Source organism: Perna viridis, chromosome 15 (genome assembly GCF_037379345.1).
Source record: "Perna viridis isolate PV_CMFRI_1.1 ecotype Kerala chromosome 15, ASM3737934v1, whole genome shotgun sequence".
NCBI lineage: Eukaryota > Metazoa > Mollusca > Bivalvia > Mytilida > Mytilidae > Perna > Perna viridis.
In genome coordinates this window covers 26,829,316-26,856,739 of record NC_142459.1, presented here as the reverse complement: position 1 = coordinate 26,856,739, position 27,424 = coordinate 26,829,316, and the positions used below count along the sequence as shown (strand labels likewise).

Below are 27,424 nucleotides of genomic sequence, written 5' to 3'. Positions count from 1 at the left end.
AGATGATTTATTCACTTCGAAATATGACCCAGTTCACTTAGTCCGAGTGGGCCTGTAACACAGTCCGAGTTGTCCTGTAACATAGTACTATTAGTCCTGTAACATAATCCTCGTGGTCCAGAGACACGGTCCGAGTGGTTTGTGGACCGAGATGTCCGTAATTCATACCCTACTACCAGTCGTCGCAACTTCGACCGAGCGGAGTCACCCGAGTTTTGTCGATCGTGGTTTATCTCACCATGTTGGGAAAATCCCCGAGACTGCACTAAAAAGGGGAAATAGTACTTGTAACCTAAGTTGAATTTTTGACTATTGGAAATATAAACACATCGTTTCTACGAATGTAGATAAAATTCCAGAATTGGACGGATGAGGTATGTAACATGTACCACTAAATTGCGCTTGGTAGAAAAAAAATCAGTGTGCGACATATAGCACGATTGGTTGCCTTGCGTAAATTCAAAAAAAATGTATTTAAATTATGATATTGTGAAGGAAATACTTTTAATGAGCGACCTATGTCACGATCTGGCGCACAAATGTTGATCTAAAACAGCTAGCGTAATGGAGCGAGGTTATTAAATTGCCAGGTTTATTTGTTGTGTATTCTCATTCTTGTGTAAAATTCCAGAGGGATATTATCCCATTCTTGGTCCGTAAAGCGTGAGTTTTGAACTTGTTTAATTAGTAAAAGAGAAAATACTATCCTTTATTTCTTTACAAGAGTGTTAGGTACACTACAGCTAACGATCGTTTTGACGTTGTCACTTTGCCCACGGTGGACAATTCAAGTTGTCCACGCTTTGCCCACCCTTAATGCCCACGGTGGACAGATGTCCACGTGCCCACCGTGTCAGGTGGACAGTGTAGTGTCCACGCCTACGGTATCCGATGGATGCATGATAACCTGTTGATTGGATTTAATCCATGATTGGCAGTTTTATTACAGTGTTCAAACGGTGGACCAATAAAAGAACAATTGATATAATTAGGTTTTTATATGAATTAAATGCTTTAAAGGTTACAGACCACCAATTCAACCAATGAGCATTTGGAACGTACGCAAAAATAGTCCTACGCAGAAATTACCCCTGTTCCTCATAGTGCTGTGAAAAAAGTTCTCATCTCATTTAAAAATTTTAAACAGTTTCTGAAAGGAAAAGCATTTCTGTACATTTTATAGGTGCATTTTGCTTCTTGTGATGTGAAGCCTAATCTCCATAATGATTTCTAAATATACCCCTATCTTGTGAAAACACTGGGATTTCCCATGCTATTTATAGACACTTCACTTCCGGTGACCAGTACTGCACTGCAAGTCTGCTAACCCCACATGCCATTCTGAGGATTGTGAGCTGACATATGTAGAATCATGCTGATATAGAGTCCTCTGCAGGTTAAAGTTAAGGTAAAGTCCAGAGAAGCCATTGAATATTGTGAAATTAGCATAGAAGCCTATGGGAAGTGGAATTAGTCGTTTTTAGCCTTTAAATTCTTGTTTTTTTGTTTTGTTTTTCTTTTTTTTCTATTTCTTACGGCCCACATTGTACTTAAGTCTACCATTATTATCATCAAAATGTTAACCTGGATTAATCGGAAACCAAAGTTGATATAATTTTCAAAGAAATTCATAAGGCCTTAATTTTATCATTTCCAGTTGCTACATGTATCATGTAATAATATCATACACCTGACCTGTCACCAGATTGTTACGATTTGTAAATTACAATGTTCAAGTAAATCGAGTATTTGCGAACTCCTTATTTTACTGACAATCTATTTAACACAGTTGTATTTTCTAAGTGAAAGAACGGATTTGAAGCAGACACGTGCAACTTTAACTTACGGTCTATGAATAACCAATTTCGATATCGTGTCATTTCATCAAAATTTGAAAGCGGGAAGCATCGTTGGAAGATAATATATGATCCAGAATTATTGAACCGCATACTTCATGAGTTTTCAAATGGCAACGGATTTAACCGCCTATTATACCAGCATACGTTAGCCAACTATAGTGATGGGTGAAAATTTTCCCTCTTAAGTTGAATATGCAGTTAGTTCTTTTAGATTTAGCGCACAATAGACAATTGAACGACATATTTCTTCCTAGTCCGAATTTCCTCTGACCCGACATATCAATATCCAAATAAAAAAGAGGAGGGTTGTAGGGTCAGAGGAAATTCGGACTAGGTTTAGGTATGCAGACTAAAGTGTCAACATCCATCTGGATTGATCATGGATTAATTTTATATTCAGACTTAGGCAAAAATAGAATACAAAATACACAGGAAGTAATTGTATAAACAAAATGGAGTATAGAAGTGTGTTCTACACAAGCATCCATAGGCAAGTAAAAAAGTGTATGTTACATATTCAGAGAGCAATTCTAAATGTAGTCTGGGGTTTAAAATGCCCATAGCATACACAGGGCATACTTTGGGCATACATGTAAAAACACATATTACATTTTCTGGCATAAATTTTATTTGTACCATATAACCATAAACGATTCATATTAAAAGAAAATCATGATCTCCCCTCCCCCATTAAAAAAAAAGAAAATTTGTATTTTTTTTCTTTGACACCCCCCGCCCCATTTTAGCTATCCAACCCCTGGAGATAAATAATGACCAGTCCGTTAATATTATAACCCCACTCAAAGAATGGGAGTATATTGCAATCAATTTCTGTATTCTGTGATTTTTTTTTTGCCCTTATTTCGGCTCTCAAGTTTCGTATTTGGTTTTGTATAGATTGCCCCATATCCATACCTGTACTAACAGATTTACATGTACCTTGAACAAACTTTCTGTTTCAAATATTTGATAAGTACTGGTATGTACATCGTACATGTGTGCTTGTATATATCAATTCTTTATTTGCAGACATCAAAGTTGAATTGAATGGACCTTTGAATTACTACATTCTGGTTGGTAACCATTTGCCTCTATTAGTGCCTAGATTATGCACTTGATGTACACAGCATGGACTATTGAAATTCAGGTATTTAAAAAAAATGCTTTTAACAGTAAAAGCTTGAAAATTGTCTTTGACTATCTGGATGAAAACAGCAGTGCATTTTACATTTAGTTTTCTTTTGCATATTTTGTATCATATGATTTTTGTAAGGACATGTATGGGTAAAATAACATGTATGTACATAACACATGTACAATATACATCAGTGTAGAAAATGTCTATTCCTGTAAAAAAATATGAAATGTGATAATCAAACCATTATTCTGTACATAGATCTTGTGAACACAACCTCCAGTATTATTTAATCACTTGAGAGAAACAAAGTTTTCTATATGACAGTTTGATAACATGTATGTAGTACACTTGTACCTGAACATACACTATGTTACCAGTATCAGGGGCGTAGCTAGACCTGTTTTAGTTGTACGCAAAATTACGGCGAGGGGTCTGGGGGGATGGTGGTCGCTCTGATAAGGCAAAGCCCTGAGGGAAACTCCTGAATTTTAACGATTTTGGAGCCAGTTTTTCATAGCCTATACTACGTTCATGTTATGCATATGTGATCAATAACCTTTATTTCATCTTTAAAATGTGTGTTTTTATTTTTGTTACTTTTTCCGAAAGTACGCAACTGCGTATTTGCGTATAGGCAGCTACGCCCCTGAGTATATCTGGAAGGTAGCAGATTGAGATAATCAAGTTATCTTTTTTGTTAATAACAATCTTTAGAGTAAATTCTTGGATTCTAATTACTGTATTTTAATCAAATTTTGATCACCATATACATGTACATATATGAACATGTAGATCATGAACATACTAGGCATGCTAAAGAAATAAAGATTTTATGAGAAAACATAATCTTTATACAAATATGCATTGTCATAACTGTGTTCAGTACTGAATAGGTTGAACTTAATTATTAGGTTACATGACCTGTATCAATTATCATTGTTTTGCACACGTTCATGTATTTCAGATGCAGTTTGTTCTTGAGATGAAATGATGCTGTGTCTGTTACATCACATTATTGAAAGCCTTGCAGGTACATATACATTTGTGATTAAGTGGATGTGAGTGCCCTCTAGCAGTAACTTTGTCTAGTTAGTTAGTTCATTAAAAGTTTTCAACACCAGTCCTGGAGAGAGGTATTGTTGTTTACTTTGTGTGTATCTTTAGCTTTCATCCTTATGATAACTCAAACATTTTTTTTATTATTATCTGAAAACTTTTAACATTTTACTCAGTTTTAATACTGTGTTTGTTTTAAAAAGGGGAGGAATGTTATGTGCTTCAATCCAGCTGTTCATTTTTAGTAAACTCACAATCTTTTAAAATTATAAAACCAGTTTTGATAATATATGCTGCAACTTCAGTTAAAAAATAAAAAAAAACATGTTTAGTGGAAAGCATTTTCAGTCTGTAGCCTGCAAGAAGTTTTGCACTCTATGATAGGCAGGTTTATTACATCTTTTTCAAATTAAGAATTGGGACACTGTTTTCATTTTGGTTCTCATATATGTAAAAGGGATAAAATCAAACTTTGTTTTGATTACTAATACATTGAGTTCTTTGATATCTTCAATATGCTGTATCTTACTGTATTGCTAAAATATTCTTTGTATGTTGTTTTTTTCAGCAAATTATTTAAAGTTTCCATAGATACCAGTTACATTGGCCTGAACACCAAGTAGTATTACCCTTGTGGAGAAAGCTTTATGATAAATACATAGTACTTGAATGCTCTAGTCACATTTTTGCAGAATTAAAAACATCTCAATAATCCCTAATTTAAGGTATATTATACTACTTCAGTAAAATATTTAGACAGATAATTTTTTATACTATAATATGAATTACTGAATACACTGTATATGTATGCCTCTCTTTTGAATTAACTGCATACTTAAATTGAGTTTGCATATTCAGATGCAGAAGTGATAAAAAATTTGTTTTTAAGCAGAATAAAACTTTTTCAAACCCTATATATTACAATTGTGTTTCCTGTTTTAGTGAATACATTTTCTTCTGATTTTTCCACTTTCTGCTTTTTTATTGGTTACCTAAAACTTAGTATCTAGAACATAGACTCACTTGACAACAATATTTAACTTTTAGTTTAACATGATATTTTAAATTGCATCATCAAATCAAGGATGTGGCTTATATTAAAAAGGGACATAATAAATGCATGCTAAAGGCACATCATTTCAATTTAATTTATATAATGTTGAGGGAAAAACAATATGTTGCTGTGGTTTAGGACATAAAGAGTACAAAAGGGAATTTTATCTTACTTTAGAGAGTGTATGGATATGTATCATAAATTTCTATTATAATTACTGAACTATTTAAATTGTAGTTTAATGAGTGCACTTTCTTTTTATTTGTAGGTTGACAGCAGTCATAAGGATCAAAATAAGCTGGAACCATTGGATTGTTAGAACAGTGGAAAAGTATTAAAGACTGAACTTTTATTGAAATAAAATTTTATATAATTTTATGAAAGTATTTTAAAGTATACGAAAGCTTTGTTATCTTACAAGTCAATCATAATAAAGTCATCTGATTAAATTATGATTAGTTTTAGTTGCTTTTCTGTAGATTATCAATTGTCCAATGTCTGTCCAACTTCAGGTTGTAAGCACCACAATTAAAGTGGTCAATGGATTTCAAAAAATTTCTAAGAAGGTTAGGCATTATAGTCTGAATAATAGATCATAAATGGAAGTGTATGAGAAGACAATAATTCTTCAAACCTGCAAAGGGAGATAATCCACCATAATGGTTTTACATGCATAAAAGCATTTTTGTCTTTAATAACCCCTTAATGAAATTTTGATATCAAATTGAAAGTAATGCAACATTAAGGGAAATTAAATAATGTCTGATACTTTTAAGGGGACAACATCATCAGGGGTAAGACAATAAATGCACTTGAGTAGTTGGTTGTTGTTCTCTTAGGCCAGAGAAAACATGTTTTAAAGGTTATCCTACCTGTGCTATTTTTTCTCTACTCTAGCACATTTTTTGGTATTTTCCTTTTCATGAAATGATGCTAAGTTGTCATTTTTCAGTTGAGCACTATTAAAGTCAAGACATCCTACCATATGTGTCCATAAAATAATTTAACCTATACCTACCCTATTTTTTCTTCCAGTGAAACCTGAAACTGACATATAAATTTTCTGGGCCTCAGTGAGGATGCCTACAGTACTATCCAAGTTTTCTTGCCAATAATTACTCGTGCTTAAACTTACCTGTAATATAAGATGTTTGTTTGTTGGGGTTTAACATCCGAGCAGCAATATTTCAGCAATATTCAGACGATGAACATGAAATGGATGATAAAATGAACATGAAATTAAAAAAAAAGGATGGGACACATAGATAATAGGGTCGACAAATTTTGATTGCAACTAGAAAAAGGGGGATGGGTAAGGTCGGGCAATTTAGCCTCCTGTGGCGGAGGGCAAAGGTTCCTACTCCTATCGAATACCACAGCAGGGGTCTTTAACGTGCGAGGAATGTGACATCTTTCCCAACACGGTGCACCACTTTGGTTTGCGGTCAGGTTTTCGTATTATAGCCTGACAACCCCTACATGTAACATGCCAGGGGTACACCATTCCACCCTCGGGGCACACATCTCGGTTGCTCTGTGGGCACAGCGCCTAGCCCCCGGCTAGGTTTCTGAGCTCTATTTAGTCGCCTTTTACGACAAGCTTAGCTCTGCTGCAGGCCTATTCTTTTAAACACCCGGGCCTGCACGGGGCGTAATATAAGATTTTCAGTGTACCTTACTAAGTAGTTCTTAGGAAGAATATGCTTGCAAACTTAAATACCACTTTTGGTCTGGGAAAAAAGTTTGTTTTTTTATGTTTACATTGCTGTGCATTTCATGGAGATATACTTCACACATTTAGCTAGGCCAGTGAGAGGTAATGAAATTAATTTCCTGAGTGGTACATTTTGTCGTCTTTTATAAGATAAGGAGAAATCGGGAATATTTTGATCGGGGACGTGGGGCTTTGCGAGAGGCAGGTGAATTGGGGCATAGTAACTTGTTCTTTTTCATATTTGAAACCTTTTTGACTTCTTTGATATGAATGTGAGAACAGCAAACTTGGACTCAATAAAAAATCCCCAATGGAAAGGGCGAACTAGCGTAGGAAAAAACATGTAATATTGGTCCTAGTATATGCAGTGGGGTTAGAAACAACCTTTCGTTGGAAAATTTTGTTACTTTCGTGAAAATACTGGGGAAAGTGAGCAATTCGCCCCTTTCAAATCTGAAAAATTCCAGATATAGAAAACCGTTTATGATTCAACTAAACTTCCAACTGTCCCTGGTTATACCTACAGTTTTGTCTGCACAAAAATGACAGAACGAAGTCTAAACATGAATACTGCCCTTAGTGCATATGTCAAGCAATCTTTTTGAAACCGACTGTGAAAATCAATTTTGAATTATTTTATGTCGACAATACAAATCCTATATATACAAAGGATGGTTAGTCCTATTGGTATTAAAAACGTAAGTTCCAGATACAGATGCAGAGAAAGAAGAAGGGTAATTGAATCTGCTTGTGGAATTTGAGGGTACGCAATTAGAAAAGGCGCATCAGCCATACGCCCACTAAGACTGAGTAAACTTTATTTTTCGAATGAAATTTTTATTTTTGCTTGCCTCACTTCGCTTGGTCTTTAATTCTAATCAAATGTAGGCGCCCCTAACTTGAAATCCTGGATACGCCCTTATCGAATATATATATATCGAAAAACTGAAATTGTTGTGCTTTTATAATAGGGACAAGATATTCAATTCTTTTTCTTAGCTATGTTCAGGGGCGGATCCAGGATTTTAGATTAGGAGGCGCACAATTAAAAATTATTTAGGTTAATTTTATGAAATATTCTGAAGTGGGTACAATGTAGATATCTTTTGTGGTAAAATTAGCGAGAAATTAAAATTTCAACCGCCTAAATCTACCCCGTGACATCCCATGCTTTGCAAATTTTAGGAGGGGGCACGCCCGCCACGCCCCCGCCTGAATCCGCCCCTGGTGTTGTAGGCTAAACTCGTGAATCGGTGAGTTCCAGATCTTTAATCTATACATTTCAGGTATTTTTCAAATATGGCGTGATCGCAACCTAAAATGTGCAAGATATGAACAGAGAGTAGTGTTAATATTTTCAGCTGATGTATGAAGGCCATTGTAATCTGACGGAACAAATAGGTAAATCCCGCATGGAGTAGTGGATTGGGTCGATAATCCGTTCCTCCCATGCACTATTATCTGGTCGAATCTATGGGTCCAGCAGTGCTAGAGGTTGTCTACGAACTGGGCCGTTTTCCTTGTCGAATTATTCGAATAGAAAGGCTCTTAAAATGGTGAATGAAAATTATTTCGCTGGATTACAGTAACATTTTGAAAATAGTTTATAACTACACGAAAGCAGAATCCGAAAGTGGCAAGCACAATTGGGCTAGTGAAGTTAAAAATATTTTAGAGGAATTAGGAGTTTGTTACTTGTGGAATCAACAAGACCAATCTTTACCGTCAATACATGTCATACAACAAAGGCTGCGTGACCAATACATCCAGCGGTTTCTTGCCGAAATCAACAATTTGCAAAAACTAGAACAGTATTCACAAATGTTAAACTGGAACATACGTTTGAAACTTATTTAGATTTGTATAGGATTGGCTTATTCAAGTTGAGATGTAGTGCACATAAGCAAACCTGGGAACAAAAACTCTGCAAATTATGTAGCTACAATCAAATAGAGAATGAATACCATTTTTTTTATTGGTATGTCCTACTTAAAGCATTATTAGACGTAAAATATGACCGAAAATAGGTGATCTAGTATTCACAAACTTGAGTTTCGTTTAGGTACAGAATCAAATGTTCTCCCGTGTTAAGTAAGTAAGTTTATTGGCTGTGCTTTGACATTGAGACAACAAGCTTATTCTTGCCTCCCTAGTTAACTAAAATGAACTGTAATTTATATTCTCTGGTTATAATCATTTGTAGAGACAAACATGTCTCTACATTTAATATTTCATGTTTAAAGTGACTTGCTATAATACACATAATTTTTAAAGAGATGTAAATTAAGACTTAAAACACTTCTATAATTCAAATATGCTCATTTTTGTAGATTTATTAGAAAATCTTCATTTCAATGCTTTTCTTGTAAATATGCTATGATTGTATTATAATCACAACTTATGGTGAGGAACTGTAAAAGTTTACAACCAACAATGAGTTAAATATAGATCCTTGCAACCAATCAACGGAATCTGAATCTGAGAATCTGATAGAAATTAATAAGATTGATTGATTGATTAAGGTTTGACGACCTACGGTAGATTTTACAGGCATTTCAACCCGACAACGATTGACTAATCGAACAGACCCTGCCTTATTTAAATTAGCCCAACATACCGAAGCGGATCTTCATTGTGGTAGCTTAGAGAAACAACAGTCCGCAGGTAGCATGCCATTCCATTCGGACACATTCTGATTCCGAGCGCACCAGTTGTCACTTTAACCTCTTAATAGCGCGAGTTTTGCGACGAATCAGTGACTACTAATTTTAAAGTCTTTGGTGTGACTCGGCGCATGACTGTCCGCACTTGAGGCACGCTACCCTAAGACCATTGATGCGGTTAATAAGAACAAAATAAATTAAATTGGAATTTCGTAAATTATTTATATTCACCAAAAGGTCTTTTTTCCACATTACCACATTGTACAAGCATTTCAAATCCACGTATAAATAAAACAATTTATAAGCATTTCAAATCCACATATAAATAAAACAATTTACAAGCATTTCAAATCCACGTATAAATAAAACAATTTACAAGCATTTCAAATCCACGAATAAATAAAGAAATGTACAAGCATTCCAAATCCACGTATAAATAAAACAATTACAAGCATTTCAAATCCACGAATAAATAAAACAACGTTTGATGAGTGAGAGTCAGAATAAAATGTCTGTTGTATACTTGTGCAGATATTGTAAATGTACACTTTTTCTTAGTTTTTACTTGTATGTCATTAGGCTACACGTCTTTTGTCTCGTGCCGTTGAAATATTTGAATATACCACAGTTTGGATACCTTTAGGTTTCACAAAGTGTAGTTTTTTAACGGTCTAATTTCCATTTAAGGGCAAAAAATTAGAAAAGTACCACAGCTTTGGTGCTTTAAGGTATAAACAAGTGGCGTTAGACATTTTTTTTGTGGCAAATTTTCTTAATTTTGTGTACAATAAAGGCACAATTGTGAAAATAATAGCCTGGAATCCATCCTGACACGACCCCGTGTATCTGCTTTTCCAGAGTTACAATGAGACGCAATGACTCATAACGGGCCAAACGGGTTTGTTTCGTTGTTTTATGCATAAATGGTACCTTATTGTAACTCCACAAAATCAGAATATGCCACAAGAGCTACAAATGACATCCGTTCTAATCTCTCAGGGGAACTGTCAGAGGAACGGTTCTAGAACAGTTCTAAAAGTGTCATAGAACAGTTCTGGAGCTGGCTCTTCTGACAGTTCTGATAGCAGAACCGGCTCTACGAGAACAATTCTGCTACTAGAGTCAGCTCTTCTGACAGTTCTGATAGCAGAACCGGCTCTACGAGAACGGTTCTGCTACTAGAGTCAGCTCTTCTGACAGTTCTGATAGTAGAACCGGCTCTACGAGAACAATTCTGCTACTAGAGTCAGCTCGTCTGACAGTCCTGATAGCAGAACCGGCTCTACGAGAACGGTTCTGCTACTAGAGTCAGCTCGTCTGACAGTTTTAGCAGTTCTTCTAGTAGCACCGGCTCTGCTAGAAATGTCCGAGAACTGTTCTAAATCTGTCATAGATCAATTCTTCTGACAGTTCTAGGTCAGTTTTATGAGAAGTTAAAACTGATCTCATCTGTACATTGTTATTTCTCAAAGCAAAACACGTAAGTTCCTTTTTCAAGAAAGGAACAAAACTTTCGTGCAATTAAAGCAATATAATTTTGGAAGATTCATCTGCTGCTTTACATCTTTGGTTGTTTATGGTTTTATTCAATGCCCATGCCGCTTTGGTTGTTTATGGTTTCACTCAGTGCCCATGCCGCTTTGGTTGTTTATTGTTTCATGCAATGTCCATGCCGCTTTGGTTGTTTATGGTTTCATTCAATGCCCATGCGCCTTTGGTTGTTTATGGTTTCATGCAATACCAATGCCACTTTGGTTGTTTATGGGTTCATTCAATGCCCATGCCGCTTTGGTTGTTTATGGTTTCATTCAATGCCCATGCGCCTTTGGTTGTTTATGGTTTCATGCAATGCCAATGCCGCATTGGTTGCTTATGGTTTTACTCAATGTCCATGCCGCTTTGGTTGTTTATGGTTCATTTCAATGTCCATGTCACTTTGGTTCTTTATGGTTTCATTCAATACCCATGCCGCTTTGGTTGTTTATGGTTTCATTCAATGTCCATGCTGCTTTGGTTTTTTTATGGTTTCACTCAATGCCCTTGCCGCTTTGGTTGTTTATGGTTTCATTCAATGTCCATGCTGCTTTGTTTTTTATGGTTTCACTCAATGTCCATGCTTCTTTGGTTTTTTTATGGTTTCACTCAATGCCCATGCTGCTTTGGTTTTTTATGGTTTCACTCAATGCCCATGCTTAAAGAAATTATTGGTTTGCATTTCATTTTCCCGGGGAAAGGGTAGTTGATATTTAAATCTAGAATATTACTTGTCTTAGCCCATAAAATTAAATGCACATTGATATTCCACTTAACAACTTACAAAACCAGTAAAAAAACATATAGCTCCCTTCTTTACAAACTTTTGATTCGCCAATAATTCATCATAAAAACGCTTGAAAACGAAGAATAAGCTAAGTTGGTCATATGTGTACTATTGTTTGTAATGGATATGAATAAAGAAACCGTCTCAGCTGTGTCTGTAGGTTTCATTTTTATATACCATGCATGATTAACCATAGTATAACCTAATCAAGAAAATAAATACATCAAGTACAAAATCTGTATTTAATTTCTCTACCTTGTATACATGTACATGTAGTAAAATTATCAAGTTCCGTCTTTAATACTTCTATCGAAAAATAAAATAGCTTTTTTAGATGTTGGGACGTAATTGTAAAATATTACACATGCGTATGATAGTTTAATTAAAATTCCGGACAGAAAATCAAAGGGCGGACCCGGAGCTTTGTTCTTTATTTCAAATATACATCAATTAAGAATACGTTTTGAAATATTTAGGTGGCCCTTAAAAGGGCCGTTTTTTATCTGTAAACTCAGTATTTATTTTTCGAACCACTGACTGGATACATGTCCATTGGCATATCTAAATAAAGTATCTCTCCATGACGCCTATGACACACAGGCTGGTTACTGGTGCACCACTCCGAGTAGTATCTCTCTATGCCATGTATGACACACCGGCTGGTTACCAGTCCAGCACTCTGAGTTGTAGTACATCTCCATGACATGTATGACACACAGGCTGGTTACCAGTTCACCACTCCGAGTTGTAGTATCTCTCTATGACATGTATGACACACAGGCTGGTTACCAGTTCACCACTCCGAGTTGTAGTATCTCTCTATGACATGTATGACACACAGGCTGGTTACCAGTTCACCACTCCGAGTTGTAGTATCTCTTTATGGCATGTATGACACACAGACTGGTTACCAGTGCACCACTCCGAGTTGTAGTATCTCTCTATGATATGTATGACATACAGGTTGGTTACCAGTCCACCACTCCGAGTTGTAGTACATCTATATGACATGTGTGGCACACAGGCTGGTTACTGGTGCACCACTCCGTATTGTAGTATCTCTCATTGACATGTATGACACACAGGCTGGTTACCAGTTCACCACTCCGAGTTGTAGTATCTCTCTATGATATGTATGACATACAGGTTGGTTACCAGTCCACCACTCCGAGTTGTAGTATCTCTCTATGATATGTATGACATACAGGTTGGTTACCAGTTCACCACTCCGAGTTGTAGTACCTCTATATGACATGTGTGGCACACAGGCTGGTTACTGGTGCACCACTCCGTATTGTAGTATCTCTCATTGACATGTATGACACACAGGCTGGTTACCAGTTCACCATTCGAGTTGCAGTATCCCTCTATGACATGTATGGCACACAGGCTGGTTACTAGTGCACCAGTCTAAATTAGTTGACTTCCCTTAGTATTATTCAGATAACAGAACTTAAGGCTTAGTTTCTCTCAATTTCCACGTCTGGAGACACTTCACTTTTATTCCTTGTCGAATTAGTACATAGTACAATATCGTATCTACAGGTTGAAAACCACGACTGCGGACTGAACCGCGATTGGAACTGAAAGTAGAAAATTCAAGGAGAATTTTTATATTTCTGGTTAGTTGAAAAAAATGCGAATACATGTATAACGAATATAACGAAAACATATAATTAATGCTCTTAAAATGAAGTTTAAGAAACGAATGATTTTGCTCTGTTTCTTCCGCTATGAAATTTTGTCCGACCGTGATCTCAGAATACGCAAGGTGGAGTATTATGAAACTTTGTACACATATGCGGTTCAACCAGAAGTTAAGTCTAAGAATATATATCAACCAATATGTTGCCCGTTGCCATAGAAACCGACTTTACCGCTAAAAAAATAAATTCTCCAATTAGGATGAAATTTTCTTTTAAGGGTAAAAATGACATGGCGAGTGAAAAAAATATATTTTTGGCAGTTTAGATTTTTTTTAGAATCACAGATAAGATCACAGATAAGGAGCGTTTTAGAAATCCTTCGTGATCCCCCAGATCTTCATTTTCTCAGTAAAAATGGGCGGTACATTACATTTTATTCGCTGCAAAACTAAGAATTTCTCTCTTTTCAAGAAAATAAAATAAACGAAAATGAAATCTTCAATCCAGGTTCGTCGAGGTCGACACAAATTTGGTTTATTTATTAATTTTGTTCTCGTTTTTGTTGTTGTGAGAGACATGTTTATTGTGGTAAATTCGGTGTGACAATCCAAGTTGAGGTGACGCAGTATACTAGGATGACACTTACTTGAAGCAATACATGTAAAACTTTGTACGAGTTTCAGAGATATTTTTTCTGTACAAAACGTAGTCAGTTGATGCATATAAATATAACGTATGATTTTGGTACTGAGGAAATAATTTGAAATTTGTTCACGATCATATTCACGATCTACAATTTTATTCGCCTCCTCCTTCACGATTATAAAAGTGCTTTTATTTCGTCTAATAAATGTATTTTCAATGGACATTTAGAACATGTTATCTAAAATGACAGAATCAAGAAGTAATACTTTTACTTTTGCTTTTTGAAAGAAAATATGTGAGCCAGTACAAAAAATATCTATATCAATGAAACTCTGGCATTTTACTTCATCAATAAGACAAAGCCTTGCGACACAGCTTATATTTATTCACTTATTAGCAAGTCCCAAGCGCAGAACCAGATTTTTTAGGTGGGGCGGTTTCAGACTCACTAAGGCTCCGCCACTATGTGGTTGGCGCCCTATAGTAATAACCGCCTAGGTGGTCTCAGGATATCGTGCTCGCCTCGAGTGCGGAAGGTTGTTGGTTCAAACCTCGGCCGAGTCGCAAAAATTTTAAAATTGGTAGCAACAAGAACACAGTATACGGAGATCCAGTGACGACTGGTTGGCTCGTGGTCAGAATAATGTGTCTGAGTGAGGAGACATTCCTACTTGTCCTGTGGGCTGTTGCTTCTGTGAGCTAGTACATGTACAATAAAAATTGAGCTTAGCGTGTCGGACTGGTACAATTTAAAACAAGGTCTGTTCGATTGGTCAATCGTTCTAGTCCTGAAATGCATGAAATATCTGCCCTATGACGTTAAACTATAATCAATCAATCAATCAATCAATCCCTATAGTAATTACTCCGTCCTTCCGTCTGTAATAAATCGTGACCAGCCTGTTGCTTTTTTCTTGTGTAAGCTTTTGATATTTGACATTAGGTTAGATCACAACTCAAGACGATGTGTGGCGTACCATGGTTGGTGATCTTCGACCGTGAATGTTGATGTCAAGATCAAATTAATGATCTTTTGTCTGCATACATTGTAACTGTGTTCTGTTTGGGCTGTAATGTGTTTTGCGCGATACATTTTCGTAAGTTGAATATGTTGTGCATTGCTGATGCGTAAGATTTTTTCCTCATAGGGACTCAAACAGATGGATTCCATCTCAATGATACATGTATCTATTATTTTTAGTGTTTACCCTAAAATGTAGTATTTATTTCTGTAGTCGATGATCTATGACGGTTGTACATATGTTTTTTTTCGTTACAACTTTCTCTATTTGTCACAATCACTTGATATTTTAAAACGCAAGCACCATACCGGTGCATCCGGTCCACGCTCTATTTTTAGTGGAGTTATTATAACTAGTTATTATATTTGCTTTGTAGTGTTTGAATATTCTCTTTGACGGGTGGACAGGGAGGTACTTTATCCCGCTTCCCTCTCTATATACCACCGCCTCCCACCCTCCCAACAAACGCTTCCCGACCCTTTAACTTTACCCCTGGTTAATTTTCCCAACCATAATCCCCGCTTCTCGTATTTGCCATATCCCGTTCCCCGTCTCTTCGACCACCGTTCCCCGTCCCTTCCAACACCGTTCTCCAACCTTTAAACCACCGATTTCCTCATCCCCGTCCACCCTGCCCTCCCAGTCTTGTCTTTATCTTTGGAATCATTCGAATCTTAGTTCCCTTGATTAATCTTGCATGTCCCTCCATGTAAGTTTATATTAGACCCCGAACACCTGTCTAAACCATTTTCTCCATATAAGTTTATTTTCAACCTTGGTTAATCGAACACCTATCTAAACCAGTCCCTCCATATCAGTTTATTTTAGACCTTCGTATACCGAACACCTGTCTAAACCAGTCTCTTCAAATAAGTGTATTTTGAAACTTGGTTAAACGAACACTTGTCTAAACCAGTCCCCATATATGTTTACTTTATTCCTTTGTAAATTCAAAACCTGTCTAAACCAGTCCCTCCATATAAGTTCATTTTGAACCTTGTTAAACCGAACACTTGTCTAAACCAGTCTCTCCATATAAGTTTAAATTAGACCTCGGTAAACCCAACACCTGTCTAAGCCAGTCTCTCAATGGAAGTTTATTTTGAATCTTGTTAAACAGAACACCTTTCTAAACAAGTCTCCCCATATCAGTTTATTTTAAAACTTTGTATATCGAACATCAGTCTTCAGCAGTCTCTCCATATAAATTTATTTTATACCTTCGTATACCAGGCACATTTCTTAACCAATCTATCCATACAAGTTTATTTTAGACCTTCATATACCAAACACCTGTCTAAACCAGTCATTCCATACAAGTTTATTTCGAATCTTGCTTAATCGAACAACTGTCTCAACCAGTCTCTTCATCTGTTTTTTCATCCTTGGAAAACCGAACACCTGTCACAGCCAGTCTCCCCATATCAAACACCTATCTCAACCATTCTCTCCATATAATTTTACTTTGGACCTTCGTAAACCGAACACCTGTCTTAACCAGTCTTTTCATCTGTTTTTTTTACCTTGAAACCGAACACCTGTCAAAACCAGTCTCTCCATATTGAACACCTGTCTAAACCAGTCTCGCCATATATAGTTTATTTTGAACCTTGGTAAATCGAACACCTGTCTAATCCAGTCTGTTCATGTTTTTTTTTAACCGTTGTAAACCATACAATTGTCTAAACCAGTCTCTCCATATAGTTTATTTTAGACCTCAGTAAACCGAACACCTGTATAAACCAGTCCCCCTATAAGTTTACTATACACCTGTCTAAACCAGTCTCTCCTTACAAGTTTATTTTGAACCTTGTTAAACCAAAGACCTGTGTAAACAAGTCTCTCCATATCAGTTTACTTTAGACCTTCGTGAACCGAACATCTGTTTAAACCAGTCCCCCATATAAGTTTACTTTACACCTTTATAAATTGAATACCTGTCTAAACCAGTCTATCCATACAAGTTTATTATGAACCTTGGTAAACCGATTACTTGTCTGAACCAGTCCTTCCATATAAGTTTATTTTAGACCTTGGTAAATCGAACACCTGTCTAGACCAGTTCCTCCATATAAGTTAATTTAAGACCTTCGTATACAAAACGCCTGTCTTAACCAGTCCCTCCATATGAGTTTATTTTACACCTTATACTGAACACCTGTCTACACCAGTCTATCCATACAAGTTAATTATGAACCTTGGTTAACCAAACACTTGTTTTAACCAGTCTCTCCATATAAGTTTATTTTAAACCTTTGTATACCGAACACCTGTCTAATCCAGTCCTTCCATATAAGTTTATTTTAGAACTCGGTAAACTGAACACCTGTCTAAACCAGTCTCTCCATGAAAGTTTATTTTGAACCTTGGTAAACCGAACACCTGTCTAAACCAGTCTCTCCATAAAAGTTTATTTTGAACCTTGGTAAATTGAACACTTGTCTAAACCAGTCCCCCCATGGGGCAGATCCAGGACTTTTTTTAAAGGAATTACGAGAATAACTATATAAAAGGAAACCAGATTATGATATATTAATGAGTATGACAAATTGCCATAACACAATATTTAGCAGAATAGGAAAGCTTTTTTTTTTTGTTTTTGTTTTTTTTAAGGGAGGTATGCGCCCATTATACATTCACCATGGATCCACCCTGTGGATTGAATGGCATAAACAATTATTTTCTCCCCTCCTCCACCTCAAAAAATAAGATCCATGCCATACTATGTCACTTTTGAGGAAAAAAAAAACACTGAAACTGATAATATTTTTATTTTCTCCTAGAAATCTCTATTTACACCAAATAATAAGAATGTACAAAGTAATGTGAACTAGATTTACAGTTTAAAATTTTTTTTTTTATACCTCAAAAGATTTTGAATATAAAAATTATAAAATGTTGTCAAAGATGACTGCATATTAATTTTGTGATATTTGAAGCAGAGAAATTTTGAAAAAACAACTTTTTTTACCAAATCTAAAAATTATTACTTTAATCTGAAGCACAACGATGAGTTGAGTAAAACAAGACCCCACAACATGGGTCAAAAACTTAAAATATAAAAATAAATCACTAAAATCAACTCAAAATACAAAACCTCTACTGTACAGAACATTCCAGAAAATTTTGAAAAACAACTTTTTTTACCAAATCTAAAAATTATTAATTTTAACTGATGCAGAACGATGAGTCGAGTAAAACAAGACCCCACAACATGGGTCAAAAACTTAAAATATAAAAATAAATCACTAAAATCAACTCAAAATACAAAACTTCCATTGTTCAGAACATTCCAGAAAATTTTGAAAAACAACTTTTTTCTCACAAATCATAAAAATAATTATATATTCTGATTCAGCATAAAAAGTTGATTAAAACAAGACCCCACAAGTGATATATCATTCTTAAAATAAAAGAAATAAAAGGTCATAAAAAATAAATCATGTGCAGATTATTGACATAAAGAATGAATATCAATGTTTAATGTAACTCCTTAAAAGTTTTTTAATTGATTCATCAACCAAATCTAAAGGTGTGAGACCCAACCTGATTCTCTGAGTTGGGTCAGCATTATTCTGTAACAACAATCTCACAATGTCAATATGACCCACCAGACATGCAACATACAGTGGAGTCTCTCCCTCCTCACCACTATTACACTGTGACACATCAGCATTTCTATCTAACAACAATCTCACAATGTCAATATGACCCCTCACACATGCACCATACAGTGGAGTATGTCCATACACACCACTACTACACTGTGACACATCAGCATTTCTATCTAACAACAATCTCACAATGTCAATATGACCCCTCACACATGCACCATACAGTGGAGTATGTCCATACACACCACTACTACACTGTGACACATCAACATTTCTATCTAGACACATTCTCACAGTATTAATATCACCATGGTAACATGCCTCACACAAAACATCTTGAATGTTTACACCATTTGTTATTAACAGTTGTACAATATTTACATGGCCAGTCTTATAAATATAGTACAAAGGTGAAAATCCAAACCTATCTGTTTTGTTTACATTACATTTTATAGAAATGAGATATTTAACTAATTCATAAAAACCAATCTTTGAGGCTTCAATCATTGGTGTACTAGTATAAAATTTACGTTTGTTAAAAAAGGATCTATATTTATCATCATCCAACTCAAGGAATAATTGTTTACATGAATCTGTGTGTTCTTTTATATATCCCATCACTTTATCTTTATATCTTTTTTCTTTCAACTGTTGATTATCAAAGAAGGACTTTCCATCTTGTTCTTTGAGATCTCTGAATATTCTGTCAAAGTAAACAATCTCAGTATCATCAGATAAATACAGGAAGGAATCATCTTGTTCTAGATTTTGACCTGATTTAAGTTTGAATCTTTCTGCTATGAATGATGAAGGTGAATATTCAATGAAAAGTTCCACAAGTTTTTGACCACAAGTTACAGCAACCATATCATACAGTTTATCATGGGCTATACTGTAGACTGATCCTGTTTTCTTGATATATGTTCCATCAAGTTTATGGAAGGTGTCAACAAGTTGTTTTCTTTTCAGTTCTATTTTTAGATTGATATCAAAATTAGCCACTATTTCTGTTACTTTCACTTTAACATTTTCTGGTGTTGTTCTTGGATTCATATACGATTCTTCTAATTCATTTGGAAACAATACACATAATACCAAGGCACAGAACTCAAAATGTTTATTTTCTATCATGTCTTTGATATCATTCTTTATACTATCAACAGGAGATGTGAAAAGTTCAGTCAACTGCTCTACTTGTTTTCCCTTCGACATTTTACACAGCAATGGAAAAAAGGAACACTTGTCCATCATTTCATCCATTATTTGTAAGTTATATTCTGATAGAGTTGTGTACTTGCTGATCATATTATGTCTTTCTTTAGGCAGTAAGCAATAATTCTTGGATTGCAAGTCTACTGATGGTTTGTTGAACATCTTCATTGACTCGAATCTTGCATCCTTTGATATTTGCAAACGACATGAAATAAGAATTATCATTCGTCCATAAGTTACCCCCTTTTTATCTGATTTTGCATCTTTTCGGTTTTTATTTTCAGAAAGAAATAATTGCTCAATTTGGTCAGCCTGTTCTTTCCATGTTTGTAAGTCTTGTTCATTAATAAAATTCTTCCCACAAAAATCATCTATGACAAAAACTTGATTCTTTTTTAAATCTCTGTATTGTACAATATCAGCTGGAGAGGATACAATTGGGATAACATCATATTTCTCCTTTGATTGTAATTCTAGTGCTACATGGTGTATAATTGAAGATTTCCCTGATCCAGAACTTCCGGTAACAAGAACCACACCATTTTCTTGAACCAATCTGGTCACCTGTTCTGTTGCCCTAGTAACAGTAAATGTTACTTCATCTTCCTGCCATTGTTCAATGTAACTCTGATATTTTTCTATAATAAAAAAAAATTATGTTTAATTATTTGTGTATCAAAAATAATAAAATGTTTAGCAGAATGACACAACAATTTAATTTGAAACCTGAATAGTATGGAAAAGTATGGCAAGCCAAATTGGACAAAAATAAGTCTTTTCTAATATTAAAAAAATGATTTTTTTAATATCATAAATTCATTTTTTTAATATCACAAAACCTTTCTTTAATTTAAAAAAAAAAAATTTTTGATATTAAAAATTCAATTAAATTTCTAATATTAAAAATGGTTTTTAATATTAGAAATTGATTTTCTGGTATTACATGTTGGATTTGTCTTATTCAATTACGATTAGAAAATCATTTTATAATATAAAAAAAATGTGACTGATTTTGCAATATTGCAAAGTGATTTTTTAATACATTTGTATTACAAAATCAATTTCTAATATTACAAATTCATTTTACAATATTACTAAATGTGTGATATTTTATAATAGTACTAAATCAGGAATTTGTAATATTCGAAAATGAATTTTTAATATTACTTAATGAATTTCTAATATAATATCAAAAAATGTTTTTTTTTAATATTACAAATATATTTTCTAATATTACAAATTCATTTTCTGATATTACAAATTGGACTTTTGATATCACAGAACCCTTTTTTAATATTAAAAATTCAACTGAATTTCTTATATTAAAAAAGGACTTTTTAATACAATTACAATTCTTTTCCTTGTTTGTCCAGCCCAAACTTGACTTTTTATAAGCAACTCGGCGTGTGTTTCTAGAAAAGCAGAGGACGCTTACCCCACCAGTGCACCTGGTCCATGCTCCCAGTTTCCAGTGGAGTTGCTCATTTGCTTTTGTTCCTTTGTATGTTTGATTTTAGTAACTTTATGTTCTTTGTTGTGTATGTCTGTTTTCCGTGTCCGGTCTTTGTCCCTGGATTGCATTCTTTTAATTACCGCTATAACCTTGGTTCCCTTGATTACTCTTTTAATATTAGAAAATCATTTTGTACTATAAACAAATGTGACTGATTTTGCAATATTGCAAAGTGATTTTTAAATTTTACAAATTCTTTTTTTTAATATTACAAATTCATTTCCTAATATTACAAATTCAATTTGTAATATTACTAAATGTATGATATATTGTAATATTAGAAAATGAATTATTAATATTTCAAAATCAATTTCTGATATTAAAAAATATTTTCTGATATAAAAAAATGATTTTGTAACATTAAAAAATTATTTTGTAATATTACAAAATATTGATTTTTGTCCACCTCGACTTGCCATAGACAAGGATGGGTATTCTATATGCTGCACCCAAGGCAGAAAGTATGTTCCCTGTTCATATTGTCTTTATATTACCAGTATTGTCTCTATTCTATTGTCTCAGTATTGTCTCTGTTTCTGTTGTCTTTGTATTGTCTCTGTTCCAGTTGTTTCACTATTGTCTGTTTTTATTGTCTCGGTATTGTCTCTGTTCCTATCGTCTCCATTTCTGTTGTCTTTGCATTGTCTCTGTCCCAGTTGTATCAGTATTGTCTCTGTACCAGTTGTCTCAGTATTGTCTCTTTCTATTGTCTCAATATTGTCCCTGTTCTTGTTGTCTCAGTATTTGTGTCTGTTCATATTGTCTGTGTTCCCGTTGTCATTGTATTGTCTCTGTTCCTGTTGTTTCAGTATTTGTGTCTGTTCATATTGTCTCAGTATTTGTCTCTGTACATATTGTCTCTGTTCTTGTTGTCTTTGTATTGTCTCTGTTTCTGTTGTCTCAGTAGTTGTGTCTGTCATATTGTCTCTGTTCCTATTGTCTCAGTATTGTCTCTGTTCCTGTTGTCTCAGTATTTGTGTCTATTCATATTGTCTCAGTATTTGTCTCTTTACATATTGTGTTTGTTCTTGTTGTCTTTGTATTGCCCCTGTTCTTGTTGTCTCAGTATTTGTATCTGTTCATATTGTCTCTGTTCCTGTTGTCTCAGTATTTGTGTCTGTTCATATTGTCTCGTTCCTGTTGTCTCATTATTACCTTTATTCTTGTTGTCTTTGTATTTTCTTTGATCCTGTTGTCTCAGTATTAGTGTCTATACTTTGTCTCCAACCCCATTATCTAACAACAGTCTTTGCCCAGCTGTATAACCACTGTCTTTATCTCTTTTGTCTCTGTCTAACCACTGTCTCTGTCCCAGTTGTCTATACTTTGTCTCCAACTCAGTTGTCGAACCGCAGTCTTTGCCCGGCTGGCTAAACATTTCCTGTAATTCTGTTATCTAACCACTGTCTCTATCTCTGTTGTCTCTGTCCCAGTTGTCTAAACTATGTCTACAACCCCAATGTATAACCAGAGTCTTTGCCTGCCTGTCAAATCACTGTCTTGAACTCTGTTATCTAACTACTGTCTTTATTTGCTTTCTGACCACAATCTCTGTCCCAGGTGTCTAAACCTTGTCTCTGTCCACATTGCCTAACCACATTTTTAATCTCTGTCTCCATCCTCAACGTCTCCAACCCCTTTGACTAAACACTGTCTCTGTCCCATTTATTCATTTGTCCACAACCAGAGTGTCTAAAAACTGTCTTTATCGTACTGTTTCTGTCCCAGTTGTCTTAACTTTGTCTCCAACCATACTGTCTAACCACAGTTTCATTCTCCTCTGCCTTTACTTTGATTCCAACCCGTTTGTCTAACAACTGCCTCTGTCTTAGTCTAAACTTTGATTCCAAACCCTCTAACAACTGTCTCTGTCTTAGTTGACTTAACGTTGTCTCCTACATTACTGTCTCACCACTGTCTCAGTTGTCTTTACATGGTCTCCAACCCAACTGTCTAACTACTGTCTCTGTCCCAGTTGTCTTAAGTTTGTATCCTACCAAACTGTCTATCCACCGTCTATATTTCTGTTGCCTAAACACTGTCTTTGCACCTCTTGTGTAAACTTCTTCTCCAACTCCACTGTCTAACATTTGAAGTTGTCTCTTTTATCTTACCACTGTCTCTGTCACAGTTGTCTAAAATTTGTCTCCAACTTTACTGTCCAACAACTCTTTCTCCATTGTCTAAACCTTGTCTCAAACCCATCTGTCTAACCACAGTCTCTGTTCCATTTGATAAAAGTTTGTCTCCAACCCCACTGTCTGTCTCAGTTGTCTAAACCTTGTTTCCAACACCAATGTCTAACCAATGTCTCTGCCCCAGTTTTCTAAACTTTGTCTCCAAATCCTCTGTCTCTGTCCTTATTGTATAAACTTTGTCTCTAACCCTACTGTCTAACCACTGTATTTGTCTCTCTTATCTAGCCAGTTTCTGTCCCAGTTGTCTAAATCCTGGTGTCCAATACAAATGTTTAACCAATATCCCTGTCCTCATTGTCTAAAATTTGTGTATGTCCCCATTGTCTAACCACTTTTTTTTTCTCTGTTGAATAAACACTGCCTCTGACCTAATTGTCTAAACTTTGTCTCCAACCCCACTGTCTAACCAAAGTCTTTTCCTGGCTGTCTAACAACTGTTTCTGACCTCAGTGTCTAAACTTTGTCTCCAATCCCCACTGTCTGACCACAGTATTAGCCTTGCTGTCTCAGACCCTTCTATCTAACTACTGTAATTATCCTTGTTGTCTGACCACTGTCTATGCCCCAGTTGTCTAAACAATATCCTTGTGCCTCCTATCTAACATCTCTACCTCAGTCCTTTCAACATTCCTGTATCCCTCCTATCTAACATCTCTACCTCAGTCCTTTCAACATTCCTGTATCCCTGCTGTCTAACATCTCTACCTCAGTCCTTTCAACATTCCTGTATCCCTGCTGTCTAACATCTCTACCTCAGTCCTTTCAACATTCCTGTATCCCTGCTGTCTAACATCTCTACCTCAGTCCTTTCAACATTCCTGTATCCCTGCTGTCTAACATCTCTACCTCAGTCCTTTCAACATTCCTGTATCCCTGCTGTCTAACATCTCTACCTCAGTCCTTTCAACATTCCTGTATCCCTGCTGTCTAACATCTCTACCTCAGTCCTTTCAACATTCCTGTATCCCTGCTGTCTAACATCTCTACCTCAGTCCTTTCAACATTCCTGTATCCCTGCTGTCTAACATCTCTACCTCAGTCCTTTCAACATTCCTGTATCCCTGCTGTCTAACATCTCTACCTCAGTCCTTTCAACATTCCTGTATCCCTGCTGTCTAACATCTCTACCTCAGTCCTTTCAACATTCCTGTATCCCTGCTGTCTAACATCTCTACCTCAGTCCTTTCAACATTCCTGTATCCCTGCTGTCTAACATCTCTACCTCAGTCCTTTCAACATTCCTGTATCCCTGCTGTCTAACATCTCTACCTCAGTCCTTTCAACATTCCTGTATCCCTGCTGTCTAACATCTCTACCTCAGTCCTTTCAACATTCCTGTATCCCTGCTGTCTAACATCTCTACCTCAGTCCTTTCAACATTCCTGTATCCCTGCTGTCTAACATCTCTACCTCAGTCCTTTCAACATTCCTGTATCCCTGCTGTCTAACATCTCTACCTCAGTCCTTTCAACATTCCTGTATCCCTGCTGTCTAACATCTCTACCTCAGTCCTTTCAACATTCCTGTATCCCTGCTGTCTAACATCTCTACCTCAGTCCTTTCAACATTCCTGTATCCCTGCTGTCTAACATCTCTACCTCAGTCCTTTCAACATTCCTGTATCCCTGCTGTCTAACATCTCTACCTCAGTCCTTTCAACATTCCTGTATCCCTGCTGTCTAACATCTCTACCTCAGTCCTTTCAACATTCCTGTATCCCTGCTGTCTAACATCTCTACCTCAGTCCTTTCAACATTCCTGTATCCCTGCTGTCTAACATCTCTACCTCAGTCCTTTCAACATTCCTGTATCCCTGCTGTCTAACATCTCTACCTCAGTCCTTTCAACATTCCTGTATCCCTGCTGTCTAACATCTCTACCTCAGTCCTTTCAACATTCCTGTATCCCTGCTGTCTAACATCTCTACCTCAGTCCTTTCAACATTCCTGTATCCCTGCTGTCTAACATCTCTACCTCAGTCCTTTCAACATTCCTGTATCCCTGCTGTCTAACATCTCTACCTCAGTCCTTTCAACATTCCTGTATCCCTGCTGTCTAACATCTCTACCTCAGTCCTTTCAACATTCCTGTATCTCTGCTGTCTAACATCTCTACCTCAGTCCTTTTCCTGTATCCCTGCTGTCTAACATCTCTACCTCAGTCCTTTCAACATTCCTGTATCCCTGCTGTCTAACATCTCTACCTCAGTCCTTTCAACATTCCTGTATCCCTGCTGTCTAACATCTCTACCTCAGTCCTTTCAACATTCCTGTATCCCTGCTGTCTAACATCTCTACCTCAGTCCTTTCAACATTCCTGTATCCCTGCTGTCTAACATCTCTACCTCAGTCCTTTCAACATTCCTGTATCCCTGCTGTCTAACATCTCTACCTCAGTCCTTTCAACATTCCTGTATCCCTGCTGTCTAACATCTCTACCTCAGTCCTTTCAACATTCCTGTATCCCTGCTGTCTAACATCTCTACCTCAGTCCTTTCAACATTCCTGTATCCCTGCTGTCTAACATCTCTACCTCAGTCCTTTCAACATTCCTGTATCCCTGCTGTCTAACATCTCTACCTCAGTCCTTTCAACATTCCTGTATCCCTGCTGTCTAACATCTCTACCTCAGTCCTTTCAACATTCCTGTATCCCTGCTGTCTAACATCTCTACCTCAGTCCTTTCAACATTCCTGTATCCCTGCTGTCTAACATCTCTACCTCAGTCCTTTCAACATTCCTGTATCCCTGCTGTCTAACATCTCTACCTCAGTCCTTTCAACATTCCTGTATCCCTGCTGTCTAACATCTCTACCTCAGTCCTTTCAACATTCCTGTATCCCTGCTGTCTAACATCTCTACCTCAGTCCTTTCAACATTCCTGTATCCCTGCTGTCTAACATCTCTACCTCAGTCCTTTCAACATTCCTGTATCCCTGCTGTCTAACATCTCTACCTCAGTCCTTTCAACATTCCTGTATCTCTGCTGTCTAACATCTCTACCTCAGTCCTTTCAACATTCCTGTATCCCTGCTGTCTAACATCTCTACCTCAGTCCTTTCCTGTATCCCTGCTGTCTAACATCTCTACCTCAGTCCTTTCAACATTCCTGTATCCCTGCTGTCTAACATCTCTACCTCAGTCCTTTCAACATTCCTGTATCCCTGCTGTCTAACATCTCTACCTCAGTCCTTTCAACATTCCTGTATCCCTGCTGTCTAACATCTCTACCTCAGTCCTTTCAACATTCCTGTATCCCTGCTGTCTAACATCTCTACCTCAGTCCTTTCAACATTCCTGTATCCCTGCTGTCTAACATCTCTACCTCAGTCCTTTCAACATTCCTGTATCCCTGCTGTCTAACATCTCTACCTCAGTCCTTTCAACATTCCTGTATCCCTGCTGTCTAACATCTCTACCTCAGTCCTTTCAACATTCCTGTATCCCTGCTGTCTAACATCTCTACCTCAGTCCTTTCAACATTCCTGTATCCCTCCTATCTAACATCTCTACCTCAGTCCTTTCAACATTCCTGTATCCCTCCTATCTAACATCTCTACCTCAGTCCTTTCAACATTCCTGTATCCCTGCTGTCTAACATCTCTACCTCAGTCCTTTCCTGTATCCCTGCTGTCTAACATCTCTACCTCAGTCCTTTCAACATTCCTGTATCCCTGCTGTCTAACATCTCTACCTCAGTCCTTTCAACATTCCTGTATCCCTGCTGTCTAACATCTCTACCTCAGTCCTTTCAACATTCCTGTATCCCTG

General features: G+C 36.2%; 1 protein-coding gene and 1 long non-coding RNA gene across 5 annotated transcripts in view; one reads left to right on the top strand and one right to left on the bottom strand.

The window, feature by feature from the left end:
- The first annotated feature begins 178 nt into the window (after positions 1–178).
- On the top strand, positions 179–5,559 carry LOC148597633 (uncharacterized). 2 transcript variants are annotated; one of them, XR_015918826.1, is made up of 5 exons: positions 179–374; positions 2,889–3,006; positions 3,962–4,130; positions 4,622–4,778; positions 5,376–5,559. It is a non-coding gene; the product is annotated as an uncharacterized LOC148597633 (long non-coding RNA). The 2 variants fall into 2 exon arrangements; XR_015918827.1 differs by having other exon boundaries at positions 181–374; positions 3,962–4,027.
- A 12,316-nt stretch (positions 5,560–17,875) lies between these two features.
- The window catches only part of LOC148597632 (uncharacterized), a 30,057-nt gene continuing 20,508 nt past the window's right edge, over positions 17,876–27,424 (bottom strand). For all 3 annotated transcript variants that reach the window (XM_088562728.1, XM_088562727.1, XM_088562726.1), the window contains exon 8: positions 17,876–20,581. In XM_088562728.1, the coding sequence (XP_088418854.1) occupies positions 18,591–20,581 (1,991 nt within the window). In that variant the 3' untranslated portion in view covers positions 17,876–18,590. The remainder of the gene's footprint in view (positions 20,582–27,424) is intronic.